The sequence below is a fragment of the Haliotis rubra genome, unplaced genomic scaffold (assembly GCF_003918875.1).
Source record: "Haliotis rubra isolate DU_JTF1 unplaced genomic scaffold, ASM391887v1 Scf1304, whole genome shotgun sequence".
NCBI classification, from domain to species: Eukaryota; Metazoa; Mollusca; class Gastropoda; order Lepetellida; family Haliotidae; genus Haliotis; species Haliotis rubra.
This window is the reverse complement of record NW_025765231.1, coordinates 92,664-113,225: the sequence shown is the minus strand read 5'-3', so window position 1 is coordinate 113,225 and position 20,562 is coordinate 92,664. Positions and strand designations below refer to the sequence as shown.

General features: G+C 41.7%; 1 protein-coding gene across 1 annotated transcript; it reads left to right on the top strand.

Moving 5' to 3' along the window:
• The first annotated feature begins 503 nt into the window (after positions 1–503).
• LOC124267341 (cytochrome P450 2J6-like) lies at positions 504–13,166 on the top strand. The gene is made up of 4 exons (XM_046702256.1): positions 504–987; positions 11,415–11,939; positions 12,221–12,661; positions 12,911–13,166. The coding sequence occupies exons 1-4, from the start codon at positions 651–653 to the stop codon at positions 13,087–13,089; spliced, it is 1,482 nt and encodes a 493-aa protein (XP_046558212.1). The 5' UTR covers positions 504–650; the 3' UTR covers positions 13,090–13,166.
• The last annotated feature ends 7,396 nt before the right edge of the window (positions 13,167–20,562 follow it).

Here is a 20,562-nt window from a genome sequence, read left to right as displayed (position 1 = left end):
GGGGAATATCAGCCAACATATATACATTAATTGGTAGACGTAAAATTAAAACTGAACAATTAAACGGGTTTTTTTCTATCCAATAGACAAAATATCACATCCCATTAACAACTGCATAAAAAACACCATTAAGTGTTTCACATTCCTTCATCCAGAAATGATGATATTCTCAAGCACGACCTTAAACCCAATTTCACCTCACCTCATCCAGAAATGGAAGCGATGGGGCAGCCTAATGGCTAAAGCTTCCGCTCGTCAAGCTAATGACCCGAGTTTGATTCCCAACATGGGTACAATGTGTGAAGGCTTTTTATGGTGTCCCCGTCGTGATACTGCTGGAATATTGCAAAAAGCAGTATCACTACCTATACACACTCACTCTAATACAATCTGCAGGTTTACCTGAATCCCTGAACAAACTGTAAAGTGAACAAGCAGACTGCCGCTTTTGCAATAAATAGGACACACGCCTTTGATAGTTGCATGTCAGCTCGCCCGGAGGTGACCCACATAGTGCATTTAGTAAACATGCATTGTCGTGTTGAGTCCGACGCAAACTCTTCAGCCGATTCAAACCACTGCATGCGGTTGCCAGTCAGTGTATTATAGTGCACACTTATAAACGCATCGTTGGCTCTTATCAGCAGGCAATGGTGGACATATTCGCCTTCAGTCCTACAACTGTGTTGCTGTGTGTGGCTGTGCTAGTTTTGTTGTGGCTGTTAACGCGGCGACCCTCTGGGCTCCCTCCCGGTCCCCCTCTCCTCCCGTTTGTGGGGAATGTCCTCTCCATGGGCTCCGATCCCCGGATCACGTTTAAGAAACTCAGGCAACAATATGGGGACATCTTTAGTGTGTACATATTCAACACACCAGTCATCGTCCTCAACGGCTACAACGTCTTGCGAGACGCCATTGTAAAGAATGCCGACAACTTTTCTGACAGACCTCACTCACTGCTGAACGACTTCATTGCGCAAGGGAAAGGTAAGTGCAACATGTCACCACATGAACTGACGTACAACAGACAGTGCACAGCTGATGTTTTTGGTTGTTTACCCCTGAACAATGACGTGGCCGGAGTTAGTGAGTAAATGAGTTTAGTTTTACGCCGCACTCAGCAATATTCCAGCTATATTGCGGCGGTCTGTAAATAATCGAGTCTGGACCAGAGAATCCAGTGATCAACAGCATGAGCATAGATCTGCGCAATTGGAAACCGATGATATGTGTCAAGCAAGTCAGCGAGCCTGACCACCCGATCCCGTTAGTCGCGTCTTACGACAAGCATAGTCGCCTTTTGTGGCAAGCATGAGTTGCTGAAGACCTATTCTACCCCGGATCTTCACGGGTCCACGCGGTCGGAAAGATTTCGAAGTAATACATAGTGTACGTTTTGCTGAAAGGTCACATATATCGTACGGAAGTGCAACGTTGTTAGCGTCTGATGTTCCTTGTACAACGTAGGCGATTCTGTTGATGTTGACGGATTCAGGACGTCACCCCCAAATGGTGCCAAACGGTTCAGGACGTGCCCACATCACTGTGTTCCTGCTGATGCTGTGGCTTCAGCCACGAGGCTACCCCACCGCCCCTAACGCAGGTTAGAAAATGCGCAACTGATGGTCATGTTGCGGGGTGGCCACTCTGTTTTCCAGTTCTGGAACTGTCAGATGTCTGGCAAGCCTGGTTGACATTTCATGTCTCATGACATGTGCAGCCGAACGTTCTGGTGATATGGCTTCTCGAAGACCCCATCTGCCACATTCAAAACGCTGCTTCTCACTCTGCTGCTGCTGATGTTTGCATTTTGATGTATGCCGTTAACAGATATATGGCTCTCACGAAGAGTAGCCTCCTCTTGGAGGGTGCTGGATAACGCTAACAGTTCTTCCCCCGTGTGGTCCACAGCACCTCATAAGAGGTGGCCGAATTGGGCTGCGCGAATTCGCGGGTTGCGCCTGTGAGGGTGGAGGATGGGATTCTGATGGCTGAAGGCAAAGGAGTCAGGAAATGTGTTCCCTTTGTCCCTTCGTCACCTAGACGGGTGGTAGAATGGGTCTATCAATCGGGTGGTCATGTCAAGCCCTGTGCAAGAAACTTGTTTTGTTTAATTCTCTAACAGCATGATATCATATCTGGGTTTTAAATTTTGAAATTCATGTGATTGTATTTGCCTGGAGTCCTATGCCAGAAGGGGGTGGTTTATGGGTCAAACTTTGTCCTGAATGACCAATCTAATATCATGGGCGGATCCAGAAATTTGAAAGGGGGGTTCGAACCCCCTGAATCCCCCATTGGCTCCGCCAACGCAAAAAAAAAATCTTCAATGTGGTCTTAAGTCATTTTCAAAAGGGTTGGTGTGTTCGAACCCCCTGAAAATGGTCAGACGGCTGCTTGTCAACTACAGCAATCTCCATGATCAAGTCTCATTCTGTTGTGTTATCACCATATGGCCATTCTGGTGGGTGGATTTTTATATCATTTGAACTGGACAATGGGCATGAAGAAGACGAATAAATGTCTTGCAATTGTCCCAGAGGTATCATCCAAGTGACTATTAAAGTCTCCCAGAATCATGAGTTGTCCTTTTTGAGCATTAACATTATCAAAAAAACGTTCAAATTCATCAATAAACATAGGAAAAGACAGCATGTTAGTTTTAGATGGAGGAGGTCTGTAAATACACACTAATCTAACTGTTTCCTCGAGGAGAATGACTATTACTTCCAACATCTCAAACGATTTGTAATCCTTTCTCTGGTTTGCAATATGTTGTACTCTTCACACTTTCCATGTGCAGAACAAGGACACCACGTCCTGCTGTATATGTCCGAGGAACATGCTTCAAACTATAACCAGGGGGTAATAGCTCTGCAGTCTTGGCTTCATCTCCGGTTGTTTCCGGTCAGGTTTCTGTTACAACATGTCAACGTCTTCCTCAGTTATGAAATCACAAATCTCTGGCCCCCATTTCTCGAAACAAACTTAAGTTTTTACTCAAATCTCAAACTGATTTCACAATTTGGAACAGCTGAATTTTTAACTCAACTTCATTTTTTAAATATAAAAGCCCAAAAACTAAAGTAATCTATCCACTAAACTCAAATTATCTTCTATAGTTTGAGTTTAATACCGATTCAGTTCATTCTGTGAAATGCATTTTCCTGCGTTTTCTCAAATTTGAGTAAAAACTCGAACTTAAGTCAAAACTCTGACTTAAGTTTGTTTCGAGAAATCGGGGCCTGGTGTTTTGTTCCTTACAGCAGATCTTGCATTCGACAAGCACTCTGAATAGTTGGACTTCCCAATTCGAGGATGCACTTGAATAAGATTAGTTGTTGTATTCCTACAGTATAGGGGTAGATATTGTTTTCGTTCACATACTCCAGTAACAACTTTCTTTTTTTAAATCCAATGCCTTTTCCACGCCTGGCTGGTTTCTTGTCTTGCATTGACGAGCATGATGTAACACTTCAGTTGCCAAATGAGAATCACGAGCATGTCTAAGTGATATCAATATTGTTCTCTGGAGTATGTAATTGGTCCCAGCATGCTGATTAGGTCACTGCGTTACCCACGTGAAGCCTATATTGTCTGCCGCTTGGGTTTAGCTTCTGCACTGACTAACCAAAATTTCGCATGGAGTAGTTGAGTGACATGTTTGCCAACCTATATCCACAGACCTGTATGCTGCAAGAAATTGTCTGAAAGGCCGGAGCATTTACATTGTATGTGTGTCCGGTCCGATGCACTACAAGCCAAAGAGAACAATACAAAATAAAAACAAGCTATAAATTGCCAACTGAAGGTAGATCACCTTACCAGAGACTATGGCGGCTTACCATACATTTGCTTCCTGAATGGATCCTAGCTGGATTTACACCATCCCTTCAGCAATTTCAACAAACCTAGTCATACATCAAAATGACACATATTCTAAAAAGGCATGTGACTCAAAATGTATCAGTCAGTTGAATTTCTATTACGAATTCGATAATATAAGTTGTATGCTCCTCTCGAGGGTAATGCGGTCTGATGCCCGCCTTTTTATAGCAATGTCACCCTACACTGAAATATTTGTCCCTCTGTGATGGAAAAATCAATAGTCAAGCAGGACATACTTGATCTTGATTCTTTCATCACAAGGGATACAAAATGGAGGATCCTCACCTTTAAGCAAATGTACTAGTGCATATCTTAAATGGCCAATGGGCGGTGGGGTAGCCTAGTCGTCAAAGCGTTCACTCGTCTCGCCGAAGGCCCGGGTTCGATTCCCCACATGGGTGCAATGTGTGAAGCCCATTTCTGGTGTTCCCCGCCATGATATTGCTGGAATATTGCTAACAGCGGTGTAATACTAAACTCACTCACTCACTCACTTAAATGACCAATACAACAACGTTGTATAATGACCTCCTCAAATCTGGACTGACAACACAAGTAGGTATAACCAATAGTTGGTTTAATTTCATGCAGTTTATTGACAACTACTTGGGTATCCCACTTCTTTTGCAGCAACTGCAATTGTAAGTGGCTGTATCCTCAAAGGGGGTTAAAGTATCGTACAATTATTGTCCTCCTGAGAGGGTACGTAAAGCCAATTTAGCTCAACCATGCTTTTTCAGCGTAGAGTATTTGTTATTCTAAATTATGGCTAAATTTCCCTGCCATCGCCAGCGGCTGAGGGGATGGTGTAAATACAGATAGGGTCCATGCAGGTAGGAAAGGCACTGTAAGTCCCCATGGTCGTTAGTATGGTGATCCACCTTCAGTTGTTGGCGATCTATAGCCTGTTTCTATTATTATGTATTGTCCAAATAGTGCTATTAGTTTTAACTTCACATGCTAGTTTTAATTCCAACTGTGATAGTCTAGTTGTGCTACTGTCCTTTGACGACAGGTTTTATAATACTTCGAGTTATGCATAATATTCGAGACACCGACATTCGACTCATCGGGATTTGACTGTATATACATATTCAAATTTGTTCTTGTCACGATATGCCTGAAACATTGCCAATGCGACGTTAGATATTAACTCACCCATGTCTTTTGCATTAGATCACGCACGTAACGTGTAATGACTTTTAATCACTGTATGGGATAAGAAGTAGTGTCACAGTTTTGTTGAGTGCTTTAGCTGCAGCATTAGCTATCGTGTTACCAACTATACCAACATGGATGGGTAACCAACAAAAGACGATGTCGTATTGGCCAGTAGCAAGAACATTAAATAATGCAACAATATGAATTAAAAGTTGATGTTTATACTAGATGTTTTTAAAAGCCTGAAGGCTCGACAGCGAGTCAGAAACTTATGCATTATTTATATGTGAGATATGTATTAAACTATTTAAGAGCTGCTATTTCGTCGTATGGACCCATCTCATTATATTTTGCTGGTTTTACATTGTCGTCAGTGTTAGGTCAACATGTGGCCTCACTAATTGCCAAGAGGAGAAGAAAGAAGGCGGGAAGGAGCTATATTATCCAGCTCAATGCCAGCATCAGAAAGGAATGGTTTTAATCTTATTCCTTGAGAGAAGACTTTTTATTATACAGATCCTCAGAGAGAGGATTAAAAACACTGTTATAAGCAGGGTTGGATTCATTAGAGTAACCTTTTTAGACATATTGCATAATTTGATGCGACGATGTTTTAAAGATCGCGCATCGGCCTGGCCTGTCAATAGGGGAAATTCGGAAAGATCAAAGACATAGTCTCAGTTAAAGGTTGCTTTTGCAGGCTGCACCATAGGCGATGGAGCCATAATCCAGTTTGGATTGTATAAGTGCTCGGGAGAGTTTGAGGAGGGTTTTCTTTGTATTAGAGACAACTTTCAGCAAATCAAGGCCCTCGGGCATTTTTTAAAGTATTTAACATGGGGTCGAATATGGGCTCATAAAAAATTAAACCTAAGAATTTCGCATCTTTTAATATTTTAATAGGTGTGTTATTTAAGTATAACTCTGGAACTTTATGAGGTTTATATTTTCGGCAAAAATGGATACAAATGGTTTTTGACTTTGACAATTTAAATCCATTTTCCAAACACCATGTTTTAATTTTATTTAAACACAATAGCAATTACATGGTCCCTAGTATGGTGATCTACCTTCAGTCGTTGGCGATCTATAGCCTATTTTTATATTATGTATTGTCGAAATTGTGCTATTAGTTTTAACTTCACATGCAAGTTTTAAATTCGAACTGTGATAGTCTAATTATACTGTTCTTTGATGACAGGTTTTATAATATACACATATCCTTTATCAACGTCAAAATTGTTCTCGTCACGCTATGGCTGAAACATTGCCGATGTGACGTTAAATATTAACTCACTCACTCAGTTGCAATTACCTTTCAATAGTATACATCATTCTTCCACGACAAGAAATATTAAAATCATTCACAAAAAGTGATACATCAATTGAAGCATTTAAAACATTTGGCAAATTGTTGATAAATAAAACGACAAACAAAATACTGCCTTATGGGATACCCTGGTCCTAATTATAATGATCAGACTTTCCAGACGTCCAGATGTCATAAAATATATATTTAGAAGCGTCTCCAAACATGAGTCCGGTAAGTGCTTCAGGAGTTAAGTAAAGGATGTTATCAGCTCCTGTAGAAGTATCGTGAGCCTGGTCAAGAGCAGTACGGTGTCCATGAATCGAAAATATTTTTTTGTAATCTTCTCCATTATCTGAATTGAAAATAATATATTCGTGATAATTTTTAAATTGAGGTACATAATCAGATGAAGAAGAATGTTTGGCCAGTGTTTATTTGCAATATTTGTTCCATTAGTTAATAATTGATTCCCATTTTTCAGATGGTGAATGCGGGGCGGTGGGATAGCCTAATGGTTAAAGCGTTGGCTCGTTACGCCGAAGACCCGGGTTCGAATCCCCACATGGGCACAATGTGTGAAGCCTATTTCTGGTGTCCCCCGCCATGATATTGCTGGAATATTGCTAACAGCGGTGTAATACTAAACTCACTCACTCACTCACTTAAATGGCCAATACAACGACGTTGTATAATGACCTCCTCAAATCTGGACTGACAACCCAAGTAGGTATAACCAATAGTTGATTTAATTTCATGCATTTTATTGACAACTACTTGGGTATCCCACTTCTTTTGCAGCAACTGCGATTGTAAGTGGCTGTATCCTCAAAGGGGGTTAAAGTATCTTACAATTATTGTCCTCCTGTGAGGGTACGGTAGTCCCAAAACTTTCAAAGTCAATTTAGCCTTTAGCGTAAAACCAAAACTCAGTCAGTCAGTCAGTCAGATGGTGAATGCTAGATCAAGAGCCCTTACCTTTGATTTTCTGGATCAACTTCCATGCCTTAAAAATTGGTGTACGTGCATTGATTTTAGATACATAGTTTCGCCAATATTGACGTTTATTTTGTTTAAAGTCCGCCATTTATATTTGTTCAAATTATGGATCACAGGGTGGGGTGGATATAATGCTCAGCCTTTTCCGTGCCTTAAGAGACTGTTTGCAGTCAACATTAAACCATGGTTTGCGTACAAGAGAAATTGTAGAAGACTTTGGGATACACTCGTCAGCTATGTTATTCTGTTCATCAGAAAAGCATTTTATAGCATCAGGAATGTTAATGAAAAATTCAGGTTCAAGTTTGTCAGTGCAGAGATTTTCATTAAAAGGCCAGTTGGCCTTTTTACAAATTCCATCTTGTCGATGGAGAAACATCAGCTTGATTCACGGCTTTTAGTATTGTTGGGAAATGGTCACTTCCAGAGAGGTCGTCGTGGACTGACCATTCAGATTGTATCAATAGGTTGGCGTCAGTAATTGACAAATCAAGAGCTGAATAAGTTCCTGTGCCAGGATGTAAATACGTATTTGAACCATCATTATAAATGCAAAAATCATTATTCCTTATGAAATCCTCCAGAATTTTGTCTTTAGCGTTTGTAGTTGCAGCACCCCAGAGTGGATTGTGCCCGTTTAAATCACCCATGATTATACACGTGTTAGGAAATTCATCATACAGAGCTTGAAGTTCCACGAGCTGAAAAGTTGATAAAGTCGGAATTTACAAACAGTACAACTTAACTGCAACATGCAAAATAAGTCGTACAACAACAGCTTGGAGATTTGTTTTAAGTGTAATAGAGCTGCGGAGTACATGATTCCTTACAAGGATTGAAGATCCTCCAATGGCCCGAAAAATAATGATATGCATTAAATTGACGTAAGTCAAAACGACCCATAGCAGAATGCTGACGGTCTAAAATCTTGGACTCACAGATGTAAATCATTCAAATTTGTCCTGAGTCCTCTTCAATTCCATTGTACTGGAGGTGAAGAAGTTGTCTCTTGACAAGCTTTGTGTCCCACCATGGTTTTGGCTTCAAGTGATCTAAACTTGTTGAAGAGTTGGACCTGGTTATTAGCCCCTTTGGGGTTTCTACCACGTTGATTCTTTTTATTTGTTTCAGGTCTAGATTTGAATTTGCTTTCTTCAGTTTGTTTCTCGTTTATGTCAGCTTAACAGTTTGGAACTGAATTGGTCTGAGATAAAGACGAGTCCTGATTGCAAGATGCTTTGAATGATTGTGAACTGGATGTCTGTTATGTAGGTTTCGGCAGATATCAAGCTGCGGGCGGAAGAGTTTGCCCACGTGTACTCTGTCTGGCAACCTACTGATTTACATGGAATAGACCTGGGAGGCGGAGTTGACATTTAGCAGAAGCGGCTGCGGCATAAGACGGGCCAGGATTTTCATGAGCCTCTGAAAAGGTTATACTTAACCCGAGAATTTTCAATGTTTCAATGTAGAACATTGATGAAGATGAAGGATGACTTCCAGAGCGGTCTACACAGGCTGACGGATTATTAGAGGTTTCTGTCTTCACATTTCTCACCACATCGGTGGCAGGCAGCTGGGTTATGGCATGATTTGGAGCCATGGCCGTATCTTTGGTAATCGTAACACCTAAGGGGATTAGGAACATAGGCATCTACCCTTAGGTGACAATAACCAGAGTGAGTCTGGGCGTGATGGAAGACAGAAAGTAAACAAGTATGTGTTGCTTTTTAGAGTTTCATTTTCTCTTTCAAAAGTGAAACGTTTCACAGCGTGGGAGTGTCCTGTGAGGAGTGACCTTGACAAGAACATTAGCCTGTGATTTTGCTGAAAGCAGGATTTGAGATTTTATTTTTGGTATTCAATAAGGAGAGATCCCGATCGTTGTTTTTTTAATTTCTTTTATATTGTAAGACAAATCTTCTATACCCTTTGCAATGGCAAAATAGTTCAATTTCAGGGGGCTGTTGGTGTTGGTGGACAATATGACGGTCCTGGCGACATGTTGTTACGCGGGCTCGCCCACTACGTGGACGGTCATCAGTGCTGTTGGCGGCGTTGCATCGCTGTCTAAGACGTCCTATCGTTCGTACGCTGCAATTGAAGTCATTAGCAATGACTCGAGCACGTTGATCAGCGTCTAGACGTCCAATGGCTTGTTGTCGTTGATCTCTCGTTAACCTAGCCATAGCTGTTGTGTTCGATTGAACGATTGCCATTCAAGCTGGCAATTTATGGCTGAATGCATGCATGATGCACGTGCATCTCGATTTTAGTGTTGTGTTTGTGCAAACGTTTCCCTTTCCACAAACAAAAATATTTCAAACCTCAATCTCAAACAATACCTTAGTTGGGCAATACAGGCTATACGACCACGACTCATGTTTTCCTCAAACTTGACTTCCAGTGTATTTTTTAAAAAAGTAGGTTCAAATACTCCATTGATACTTAAATGTTATTTCCAATATTACGACGTTTCCGATATTAGTCACGATATGGCTGAAATATTGCCGATGTGGCTTTAAATTTTAACTCACTCACTCACTCTGTGGATCTCCAACAGACAATACCAGGGATACATGGAGGGCATAGGACTTTAGGAAAGAAAACGAATCAATAATTTGTGCATTCGTCAAAAATTGATTAAAGGATACATTTCAAAATTCCAAATATGTGCACCTCCTAGGTAACGGGTAAGTGCTTGGTAACGCTAGCTCTTACCCTGTGTGGACTCAGGGCAGAATGTGTCCACAGCACCCCATTGCTGGTCGTGAGAGTATGACCACCCGGTCCCGTTAGTCGCCTCATACAACAAGCATGGGTTGGTTACTGAAGATCAATTCTAACCCGGGTCTTTACGGGTTCTCTACATTGAACTATCTTTGGAGTCTGTTACAAAACTTTATTCAAATGAGTCCAACCCTGCATGCAAATGTGTGTTTAATCCGCTATATGAGGATCTGTATGTTACAAAATCCTCACTTATTCCACCTCCCCGAATACGCATAAAATCATTCATTACTGCTGCTAACATTGAGCTGGAAAATATATCTCCTTTCCGCATGATTTCTTCTCCTCCTTGGCAATTAGTACGGCCACAAGTCGACCTTACATTGGCCACGTTTAAAAATCAGAAACAAACGAATTACAGTTTTTACAAGTATTATCAGCCCTCATCAAATCTGTGACGCCACTTTTTATACTATACAGTGATTTTACACTTGCCATTACATGTTACATCCGGGATCTAATGCAAAAGAAGTGGGACACCGAAGTAGGTATAAATGCAATAAACCCAACTTTAGGCTGGGTTGTCTTCTTAGGCTGTCTGTCAAAAATTGCTAACGGCTGAAGAGATGGTGTAAATCCAACTTGGGTCCATGCAGGAAGCAAATGTACTGTAAGTCCCCATGGTCCCTGGTATGGTGATCTACCTTCGGCTGTTGGCAATCTATAGCCCGTTTTTATTTTGTATCGTCTTCTATAATTAAACTGTTTTAGGCTTTTATTACTAGTTTTAACTTATTAATATATGTGATAGCCTAGTTGTTTCACTGTCCTTCGTTGACACGTGCTTATAATGTAAATTTAATTATTAAAAATCTTGATTTAGTCATGATATGGCTGAAAATATTGCCGATGTGACATAAAATATTAACTCACTCACTTACTCTTAGACTGCCAGTCCAGATATGAAGACATCATTATGCGTCACGTCCTGCCACATTGGTCACACACGATATACCCATGACTATAAATTATAAGGTAGGATCCTTCGTGATGAAAGAATCACGGTCCAGCGTGTCCAGCATAATTGTATTTATTATTCCATCACAAGGGATCTTTTTTAAGAAGGTTAATTCTCATTTGAGTATTGCTTTCTTTTGAACTAAGATTGTTGGTAGTTGTATCTACAAAGGGGGGTAAAGAATTGTAAAATTATTGTTCTCCCGATACATTCAAAGTAAATCACCACTTTCTTATCTCGAAGAAAATATGTTATTTCAGATGGGTTTTTTCAGTTGGTATTTGTGAGCTGAAGTACTTCCTTTTACAGGTATAACTGGAACCTCTGGAGAACTCTGGCGCGAGCAAAGACGATTCGCCCTTAACACTCTCAGGGAGTTCGGAGCAGGCAGGAATACCATGGAGGACAAAATACACGAGGAAATCTCACAGTTTCTCGAGGCCTTCGAGACAGAACGGGGACAAGGCTTCGACTGCACACATCTGGTGCACAACGCAGTGTCGAATGTCATCTGCTCTATTATTTTCGGCAAACGATTTGAATATACTGACCCGCTTTTTATTACATTTTTAAAAGCCATGGACGAAGGTTTGGCAAATATGGGCTCGGCTGGAGTAGTGAATGTGCTGCCTATTGTGCGCTTTCTGCCAGGAGATCTATTCAAATTTAAGAAGACAATGCAGAATGTCAAGAAAGTCGAATCACTGTTAATAGACCCTATGACAGAGCAACACGTGAAGAATCACGACGATGACAATGTGGACGACTTCATCCACGCCTACATCAAGGAAATGAGACTTCGCAAAGCGAAAGAAGAGGACACGACCTTAGACTGTAAGCATACTGAACCAAGTTAAGTAGTTGTATGTAATAGATTTTCTAACTCCATTTTGCCTTTCGTTTGGCCATGGGACGACAAACAACTATGGTCATAAGGAAGTGCAAGTGGTGATGCACTTTCAAAACTTTCATTATTATCATATCATCATTGATTGACTCCGATATATCTCCCAATTTTGTGTTCAATCGTAAATTACATTGAAGTTCCACAACTTTTTTAAGAGTATATTTCAAATGAAATACAAATAAAAGGCATTCCTCGTACTTTGTTTCAGTGGAGAACCTGAAAAAGGCTATCGCAGACCTCTTTGTGGCCGGAACAGAAACAACAGCTACTACAATACGATGGACCATGGTCTACTTACTCCGCTACCCGGAAATACAGGAAAAGTGTTTTCAGGAGATCAAAGAAAACATTGGCCAGAGTAGACGTCCCTCCATGAAGGACAAGATTAACCTGCCCTACGTGGAGGCAACCATTTTGGAAGTCTTGAGACGAGCTGATATCGCCCCTACAGCTCTCCCACACACCGTTCCCCACGATGTCCAGTTCAGGGGCTACACGTTCCCAAAAGGTGTCTTGGTCATATTGATGCTTGATTCCGTCCTACAAGACCCGGATGTGTGGGGTGACCCAGACAACTTTCGACCTGACCGTTTCCTTGATGACAATGGCAAGATAGTAAAGAAAGATGAGTTTATTCCATTCTCTCTGGGTGAGTTCAACACATTTTAATGTATCAATGAATTAAGACTTACTGTTTCCAATACTTTAATATACACATCGAGCTATGCCGGATATCATGCCATACGCCTTGATATCACTGTCAATGTCAACTGTCCCAATGATGCAATATCAACGAAATGTAACATTTACCTAACGTCGATCTCGTAAGAGTAGGTCTTGTATTTCCTGACACATTTCAATGCAGGAGATTTAAACCTAAACGTTTGAAATGTTTCAGGTCGAAGAGTGTGTCTGGGCGAGTCCATGGCCCGGATGGAGTTGTTCCTCTTCCTGACCACCATGATCCAGAGGTTCAAGTTTGTCCCGGTGGATGGTCAGATGCCTTCTTCGAATGGAATCATCGGCTTAAGCCATTCTCCAAGACCATTCATCATGAAAGCCATTTCCAGAGTTTAATCATTTTATGTGAGTGAGTGGGTAGCAACTATCCAGCAAGAAACTGAGGGTGTTTAACTATAAATGATCCTGAGATTTTTCCGTAGTTATTGATTTTGTATTGTCATCAGTCATGTCCTAGCTACATTATAAGTGGTAGCATTATGCTGAGGGGTATACAGGGTGTTATGCGTCCTTTCCTTAGGTTTTTTAGAAAAAAACTAACATGGCTCGGTGGATAAACTTCCTGCGCTAACCTGGTATCTCCTCTATCACTCTTTCCAAAAGTTGTCTTTTTGGTTCCAGTCCTAGGTTTGGGAATTCCCAGGAAAATGTTTAGAAAAATCCAAGCAAACACATTTTTCTATTAGAGATATGGGATGCGATAGGAATATACATTTGCCAAACACAATGTCACCAAAATGACACCTTTCGAAAAAGAGATAGAGGAGATACGAGGTTTGCGCGGGAAGACGTCTGCCATGTAAACCTGCCCTAGTTTGGCAATGGGGAAATACATTTGCTATTGCTTGGTAGTGGCTGCTCCTTTCCAGCTAGCTTCCGGATGATACATGAATCTTTCTTCGGGCATATACAATTGTCTGCATATCTATTGCAGAGGAATATGTATCGTAGGCACCAGGCGAAACAATCTTGGTCGTACAGGTTCTCTTTTAATTGCAATGCAGTAGGGAATCTCGATTTTTTTTCTCGAACCTCTAGTGGGGACAATCTGCCGGGCGTCCTGTTGTTGGAATGTATTTGTTTTTCCAGAGAATACATTTCTTGCTGATAACGCAGTGGTCTATGGCGCCACACTTGCAAGTAGAGTTGTCTGGTTTGGATAGGGTAGGTAGTTCCGATATAGCAGCGAGGCAGTCGGTGCATTGGTTTTATCTGCCCTTTGTTTCTCGGCGGTTGGCGAGAACGATTCGGAGTTTGCCTGCGCAAGGTCGGAATTGGTTTGGTGGGTATATGTAGACAAAATCTACCGCAGCAAATAGAGTTCGAGAATCTGTCTAGGAATCTGGTATCGCTCGTAGAATGTGTGTCCCTATTGCTCTAGGGTTTGTTTCTCTTTGTCGGAAAGGAATAGATTGGGACTCGAAGACCTCTGCCTAGTCGGAAGTTGTCTGTGTGTGTGTGTGTGTCTCTGTTTGTGTCTCGGGGTCTGTTTTGGAGCTGTCCCGGTTTCGCATATATCTGGCTTGCGATATATGTTTCTCTTCTTCTTCGCCTTCCGAAGAGACATATTGCCAGATCAGATCTCGGCATAGGCTTCTCGCGATAGCTTGTTTCCTGGCATTGTTGTATCGGTTTGTTCTATATCCATACACCTGCATATCTCTAATTTGGGTGCACTTCGATCGGGGGTATGTGTGTGGAGTGGGGGCGAGTTGTAGGTGGGTAGCTTTCTAGTCCGTTTGGAGACTCCTAGAGGCAGGAGGTGCACCTCCACTGGGATTCCCCACTACTATACTACACCAAAACACAGAACACAAAATGTAGTCCAACACACAGAAATGTAGTCGAAAACGAGTGGGCTCGTACTGTCCTTGTGTAAGCTACTTTTTGTCGTCTGTTGCCGTATGCTGTATGTTGCCGTATGCTGTATGTTGCCGTATGTTGTTGTATTTTCTGTATATGGAGAAAGGAGGACCTAAAGTAGTCGAAAAGGGCCTCCACAGACTTTTTTCCCATTGCCTTATTATTGGGTGCACCTCCGCAGGGGTGTTTTCCCCATTGCTATACTACTCATGGTCATTTGTTCGAGTTCACATGACCCATTCAGAGATGGACATTCTTACATGAGGTAATATAATGATCTAAATAATGACGCACATACCAACCTGCACATTGGTGCCAGAGCGAAAGAAGGTTTTTGTCTAGTAATGTTACTGAAAGCCCAGTTCGCCGTTCCGGTCCCTTGATCTAAGAAACCATATGACTTATGAAAGTGAAATAGTTGTTTCCCCCACTGTTGGTACTTTTTTAGCCGCCTCAGCAGTTAAAGTGAGAACAATATTTATGGCAGCTGCTCAATACTCTTGCATGACCTCAAAAAGCATAAGCATTTTGCGTGTAAACATCTCGGAAATCGTCAGAATGGGGGAAATAGTGATTGTGCTGACGACGACATGTCTTTTATGTATATAATTTCGATTTTGCTATGTCTTTTGTGATTCAATATTATAAATGCTCCGGTATTGGAAATATTTTCTCCTAAGACAGATCATCTGTAGTTTGATGAATCTATATGATCCCGGGAAGACTTCGGTATTGGTACACCAACGGCATGACGCCAGGAAGGGGGCAAGTGCCCTGTTGTCCAAATATGATAAAAAATGTTCAAAAGTGTATCAAAACATCGGTTGGGTAAATGCCCCAGGAGCTGATAGTGGCTACTGTTGGCTCCTGTTGCTGTATCATGAGTGAGTGAGTTAAGTGTTACGCCACACTCAGCAATATTCCAGCAATATATATGTCATGAGTGAGTGAGTGAGTTTTACGCCACTGTTAGCAATATTCCGGCAATATCACGGCGGGGACACCAGAAATGGACTTTACACATTGTAACCACGTGGGGAATCGAACCCGGGTCTTCGGCGTAACGAGCGAACACTTTAACCACAATGCTACACACACACACACACACACACACACACACACACGAAGATAATAAGAGATACAAGCATTCAAACAGACAAACGTGTGAATGTATTTGGCATCCCCCAGAGTATAATGAGCGTGTTGGTTGATGTTTGATGGGGTCAAATCGACAGGTTTTGTCAACGTGCGAAGAAGCAGGTATAAAATCGGGTGTGAGGTTGTTTGTGTTGATGTGGAGTCATCCCTTAGATATCTTCCTTACCTTGTCAGCTTGCTGAAGGGAGTAACCTTTGGTCATGTGTACAAGGTGTATGACTTCGGATCAGAAGGTCCGTGGTTCGAATCCCAGCACGGTACATTGGCGCCCAACGAAGGACTGAGCACATTCATATTAAATCAGAGCTAAATAAGTGTCAGTACCCTGCTATTTGGCCCAGGACATGCCTTCTGTTGAGGCACGACACTCTAAATTTTATGGTCGCTGCACTGACATGGTCGATAACCATGCTCTGTGGAGATGTTGAAAGCAACCCTAAACCAGCTACCTGAGGGACGGTATTTTCCAAGTAACACAAACAGCGGCAGATTACAAACCAGACTGTCAGCGAGGAACGTTACACGTCATTGTTTGACAGGTGACCGTGAACAGGCAGATCAGGGTATATTAGAAATGGCCGATATCTCGAAAACGTTGAAGACAATGGTGAGATATCGGCTATGAACTTGAAATTTGTTTGTCAAAGATTACGATGACAAACTTAAGAGTAAGAAGCCACTAACGGGGTCGGGTGATCAGGCTTGCTGACTTGGTTGACACGTGTCATCGGTTCCCAATTGCGCAGATCGATGCTCATGCTGTTGATCACTGGATTGTCTGGTCCAGACTCGATTATTTACAGACCGCCGCCATATAGCTGGAATATTGCTGAGTGCGGCGTAAAACTCAACTCACTCACTCACTTTCCTACATTTCTAACAGTCAGTAACCCATTTGACGTTCCACCCCCATCAAGGTGGCCTTATTGTCAGTTTGACTTCATTTGAGACCGATGAATTGCTCACTAACACAAAATCTAATACATGCAGCAAAATCAAACTTTGCACAGTCACTTGAAATCGACGGACCAACTCTGATGATTTGTGTCATAATTTTGGACACCCGAATAAAACAGTTGTTTCACAAACGATCATTTTTTTGTTGTCACTTTTCGCTGTTTCTTACGAGGGAGGACCATTTGCTGGTAGAACAGCCAGGTATGCGAGTTGTATGTGTGAAATTGAAATTTCACTGCATACGTTTGTTGATTACCTGGCTGTTCTACCTGGTTCAAATGAAGTCAAACGCACTATAGTTCTCATCATTGTGCTCTGAGAAATGTTCCAGAATGTCACTGACCCAATTCAGTTGTTTTCAGGTGAACTGAATGCTATAGCTACTGCAATCATTCCTATGTCCTCTAGGCACTCTTGAAGAGCCACCTCCTCGTGGTGGGTGCTGGGTAACGCTAATTGCTCTTCAACCCGCGTGTGGACCCGGGGGTATGTAGATCCACAGCACCCCATTGCTGGTCGTAAAACCGATTTGGGCAACTTGTTTGCCATGGGTTGCGCCCCTGTGTCGGGGGAGGATGGGAGTCTGGCGGTTGAGGGCAATAGGAGCCTGGAACCGTGTTCCTATTGCCCAACACAACACTTCGCCCCTTACTTTACCTAGACGGGTGGTAGAACTGGCCCGATTCTGTCAATCGGCTGGTCACGCCAAGCCCTGTGCATTGTGATTATACTTGGCTTTGGTTATTTTGATTATCAGTGTACAAATAATCATTATATTTAATTGCCTATGCCAGGAAGCAGTGGCTCATGGGCCAATCTGGTGATAAGGACCTCCAAATGATGTATATCTCCAATTTCTTGTCATGGGCCGAGCCAGCCGGACACTAAATTGGTAGATAAATGCAGCTGTTTGTGTCGTCTCCTTGGAGTATAACACCCCTGTATCCCTGGTGTCGGCATTTTGGATAGCCGGTGCTCTCTTACACTGTCCTTGTTGACACTCCGTAGTGGGTGCCGAATCAACTTCCTTTCAAAATGTCTCAAATACAAGCTGGTTTATCTGGAAATGAAAAAGAGGCGTCCACATGAAATAGATCACTCTGATGAACATTCTGCAAACGTCGAATCATGGGCTCGTTTCCTGGTTATTGAAGCTACGGATTTTCTTCCGATTAAGCTAAACCCATTTGCTATTTCGTAACCGATCTCTGGGATTTGTAGCGAGGTTAGAAATGTCACTAGTTTCCGTACTGGTTCACTTATGGTGGAATGTGCACGGAGACAACAATCTCTCAATTTGTTCTCTCAATTAAAACATTTGCAAATGTTGAGGTTGCTGTGTCTGTGCACAGAACTCTAAATACTTGTCGTGGTATCATACGTGACCGGGCTCGGTCTGTATGATATGAGTGAAGAGGACATAAGTCTCTCTTCCCTCCCGCAGTCGATCAAAGCAGGATACTTTAACATCGGGGTGGCTGTGTATGTCCCCAATGTTTTAAGTGTAAACGTTTCAGTCACGGGTCACACTCATGTTGAAACTCTGTGTACCGCCATCAGGGTACCGACTGTGAAAGAGACTACAAATGTGCAAACTGTGACGGCCCGCATTCTGCTTCGTCCAGGTCCTGCCCTGTGTATCAGAGGGAAGCAAAAATCATGAAAATATAGTGTGAAAAGAACATTTCTTATCTTGCTGCGAAAAATATCTTCACAAATCAGTCCTCAACTCTTCTGAATGTTACGGGGCGGTGGGGTAGCCTAATGGTTAAAGCGTTGGCTCGTCACGCCGAAGACCCGGGTTCGAATCCCCACATGGGCACAATGTGTGAAGCCCATTTCTGGTGTCCCCCGCCGTGATATTGCTGGAATATTGCTAAAAGCGGCGTAAAACCAAACTCAGTCAGTCAGTCAGTCCGTCAGTCAGTCTGAATGTTACATATTCTGCTGCAGTCACCCGCACTGTAGCAATGTCCTATACTGCATGTCAGACTGACTTGACTTGGGACAAGCCAGAAAAAACCTACAACATCAAACACTCAATCTCCTCGACCTACTTCACCATTCACTCGGTCTACGTCTAGATCCCAGACAGAAGATATTCCGACCGTTAAACCACCACAGCTATCTACATCAAAACCCAGCACAAGGGATAAATATTTCAGTGTCAAAACGTTTAAAGATCCTCTTAACAAAGTTAATTATCATTTTCTTATGAGTTTTTAAAAGAAATTGAACTGATTGATAAATTTTGATTGGGATAATTTGTAGATAGATATTTTTAATGATCGGAAGTTTAAACAAGTAACCTTTGTTAATGGCTGTACCCTCAAGGGAGGTTGAACTATTGTAAAATGATTGGCCTCCTAAGAGGGTACGTTGGTCCCGAGACTTTAAAGGTAAATTTAAACTTACCAGGATTTTAAGCGTAGTATTTTTATTTTAATTATAGCTAAATTTGACTACAAATGAGGGGATGGTGTAAATCCAGCTATGGTCCATGTAGGTAGCAAAGGCACTGTAAGTCCCCCTGATCCCTAGTTTGGTAATCTACCTTCAGTCGTTGGCGATATAAACCCCGCGTTTTATATGGTGTTGCTGGTGATCTATAGCCTGTTCTTATATTGTACTGTTGTGTCTCGTGATATATATTTTATGATAGCGTACTAGTTTCAAATTAAGAGCTGTGATATCCTAGTACTTTTACTGTCCTTCGATGACAGGTTTTTAAGTTACACTAAACGCCAAAAGAAACGTTACCCTCCTACATTTACGAATTACTTAAAAACTGTCAAAGATATGTTAGGAGGTATTAGTTTACAAGAAAGCTAAACAACACAGCTTTATGCAAATCACGAAAAATATTTCTCAAATGCATTCATATTTAGGTGAAATGCATCTTTTTTAGAAGAGTTAATTTGTCCTATTTTCGTCCATGCCGAAATAAAGCCAATAACAGTTATTTAGATGTCCAAAAGACAGGTTGAAATAAAAATCTTGTTTGAGACAAAGATAAACCCTTCAAAGACACCATTTTTCAACTTTTAAAACAAGAAACAACTAATGTAGAGTGTGTAAAATTGTGTCTTTTAAAACATTTTCTGCTGATTTGCATTAGTGAAAACAAGTAAAACGTGTCTGTGATGTTGTGAGAAAATGTTTGGGAACATCTGAAATTATCTTTGTTACAATTTGTGCTTGCAAAGTTACATTTTTCCATATCTGTTTACACATAGCAATCAATATCAATCGCCAAAACGCAGCAATATTCAAACAATATTCAAGCAGTATTTGCATCCATTTCACATGTAGAATGATTCTGTAGGGTATAAAGAAAGCCTAGAATGCGTGATATGATACACAAGTACGAGAATTATGCCACGATTAACAGCTGAAGAGAGAGAAAGAGCCATTGTAATGGTAGAGGGGGTCGGCATACAATGCCGTTGCCAACGCCCTCGGATGCCATCGTATCACGGTTATAAGACTTATTCAGGGCTTCAGGCAGACTGGGGTCCCCGTAGACAGACCAAGAAGTGGAAGTCCACACATCACAACGCCAACTGAAGATAGGTACTCCCGTCATTAAGGAAGGAGGGTAACGTTTCTTTGGGCGTTTAGTGTACATTTATTTATTTGAATATTGTTCTCGTCACAAAATTGCTGCAATATTGTCGATATGACGTTAACTTTTAACTCACTGTCCTTCGTCGACACGTTTTTGTAATTTAATTCCATTTATTGTCAATTTATGACTTTTTAAGTCAACAACATGGCTGATATATTGCCGATGTGACATTAAAACTTAACCCACTCATTCCTTTTCCTGAT

Coding starts and splice junctions, on each gene's coding strand:
- LOC124267341 (XM_046702256.1), top strand. CDS start 651: ATGGTGGACATATTCGCCTTCAGTCCTACAACTGTGTTGCTGTGTGTG. Junction 988..11,414: donor CTTCATTGCGCAAGGGAAAG/GTAAGTGCAACA, acceptor TTCCTTTTACAG/GTATAACTGGAACCTCTGGA. Junction 11,940..12,220: donor AGAGGACACGACCTTAGACT/GTAAGCATACTG, acceptor ACTTTGTTTCAG/TGGAGAACCTGAAAAAGGCT.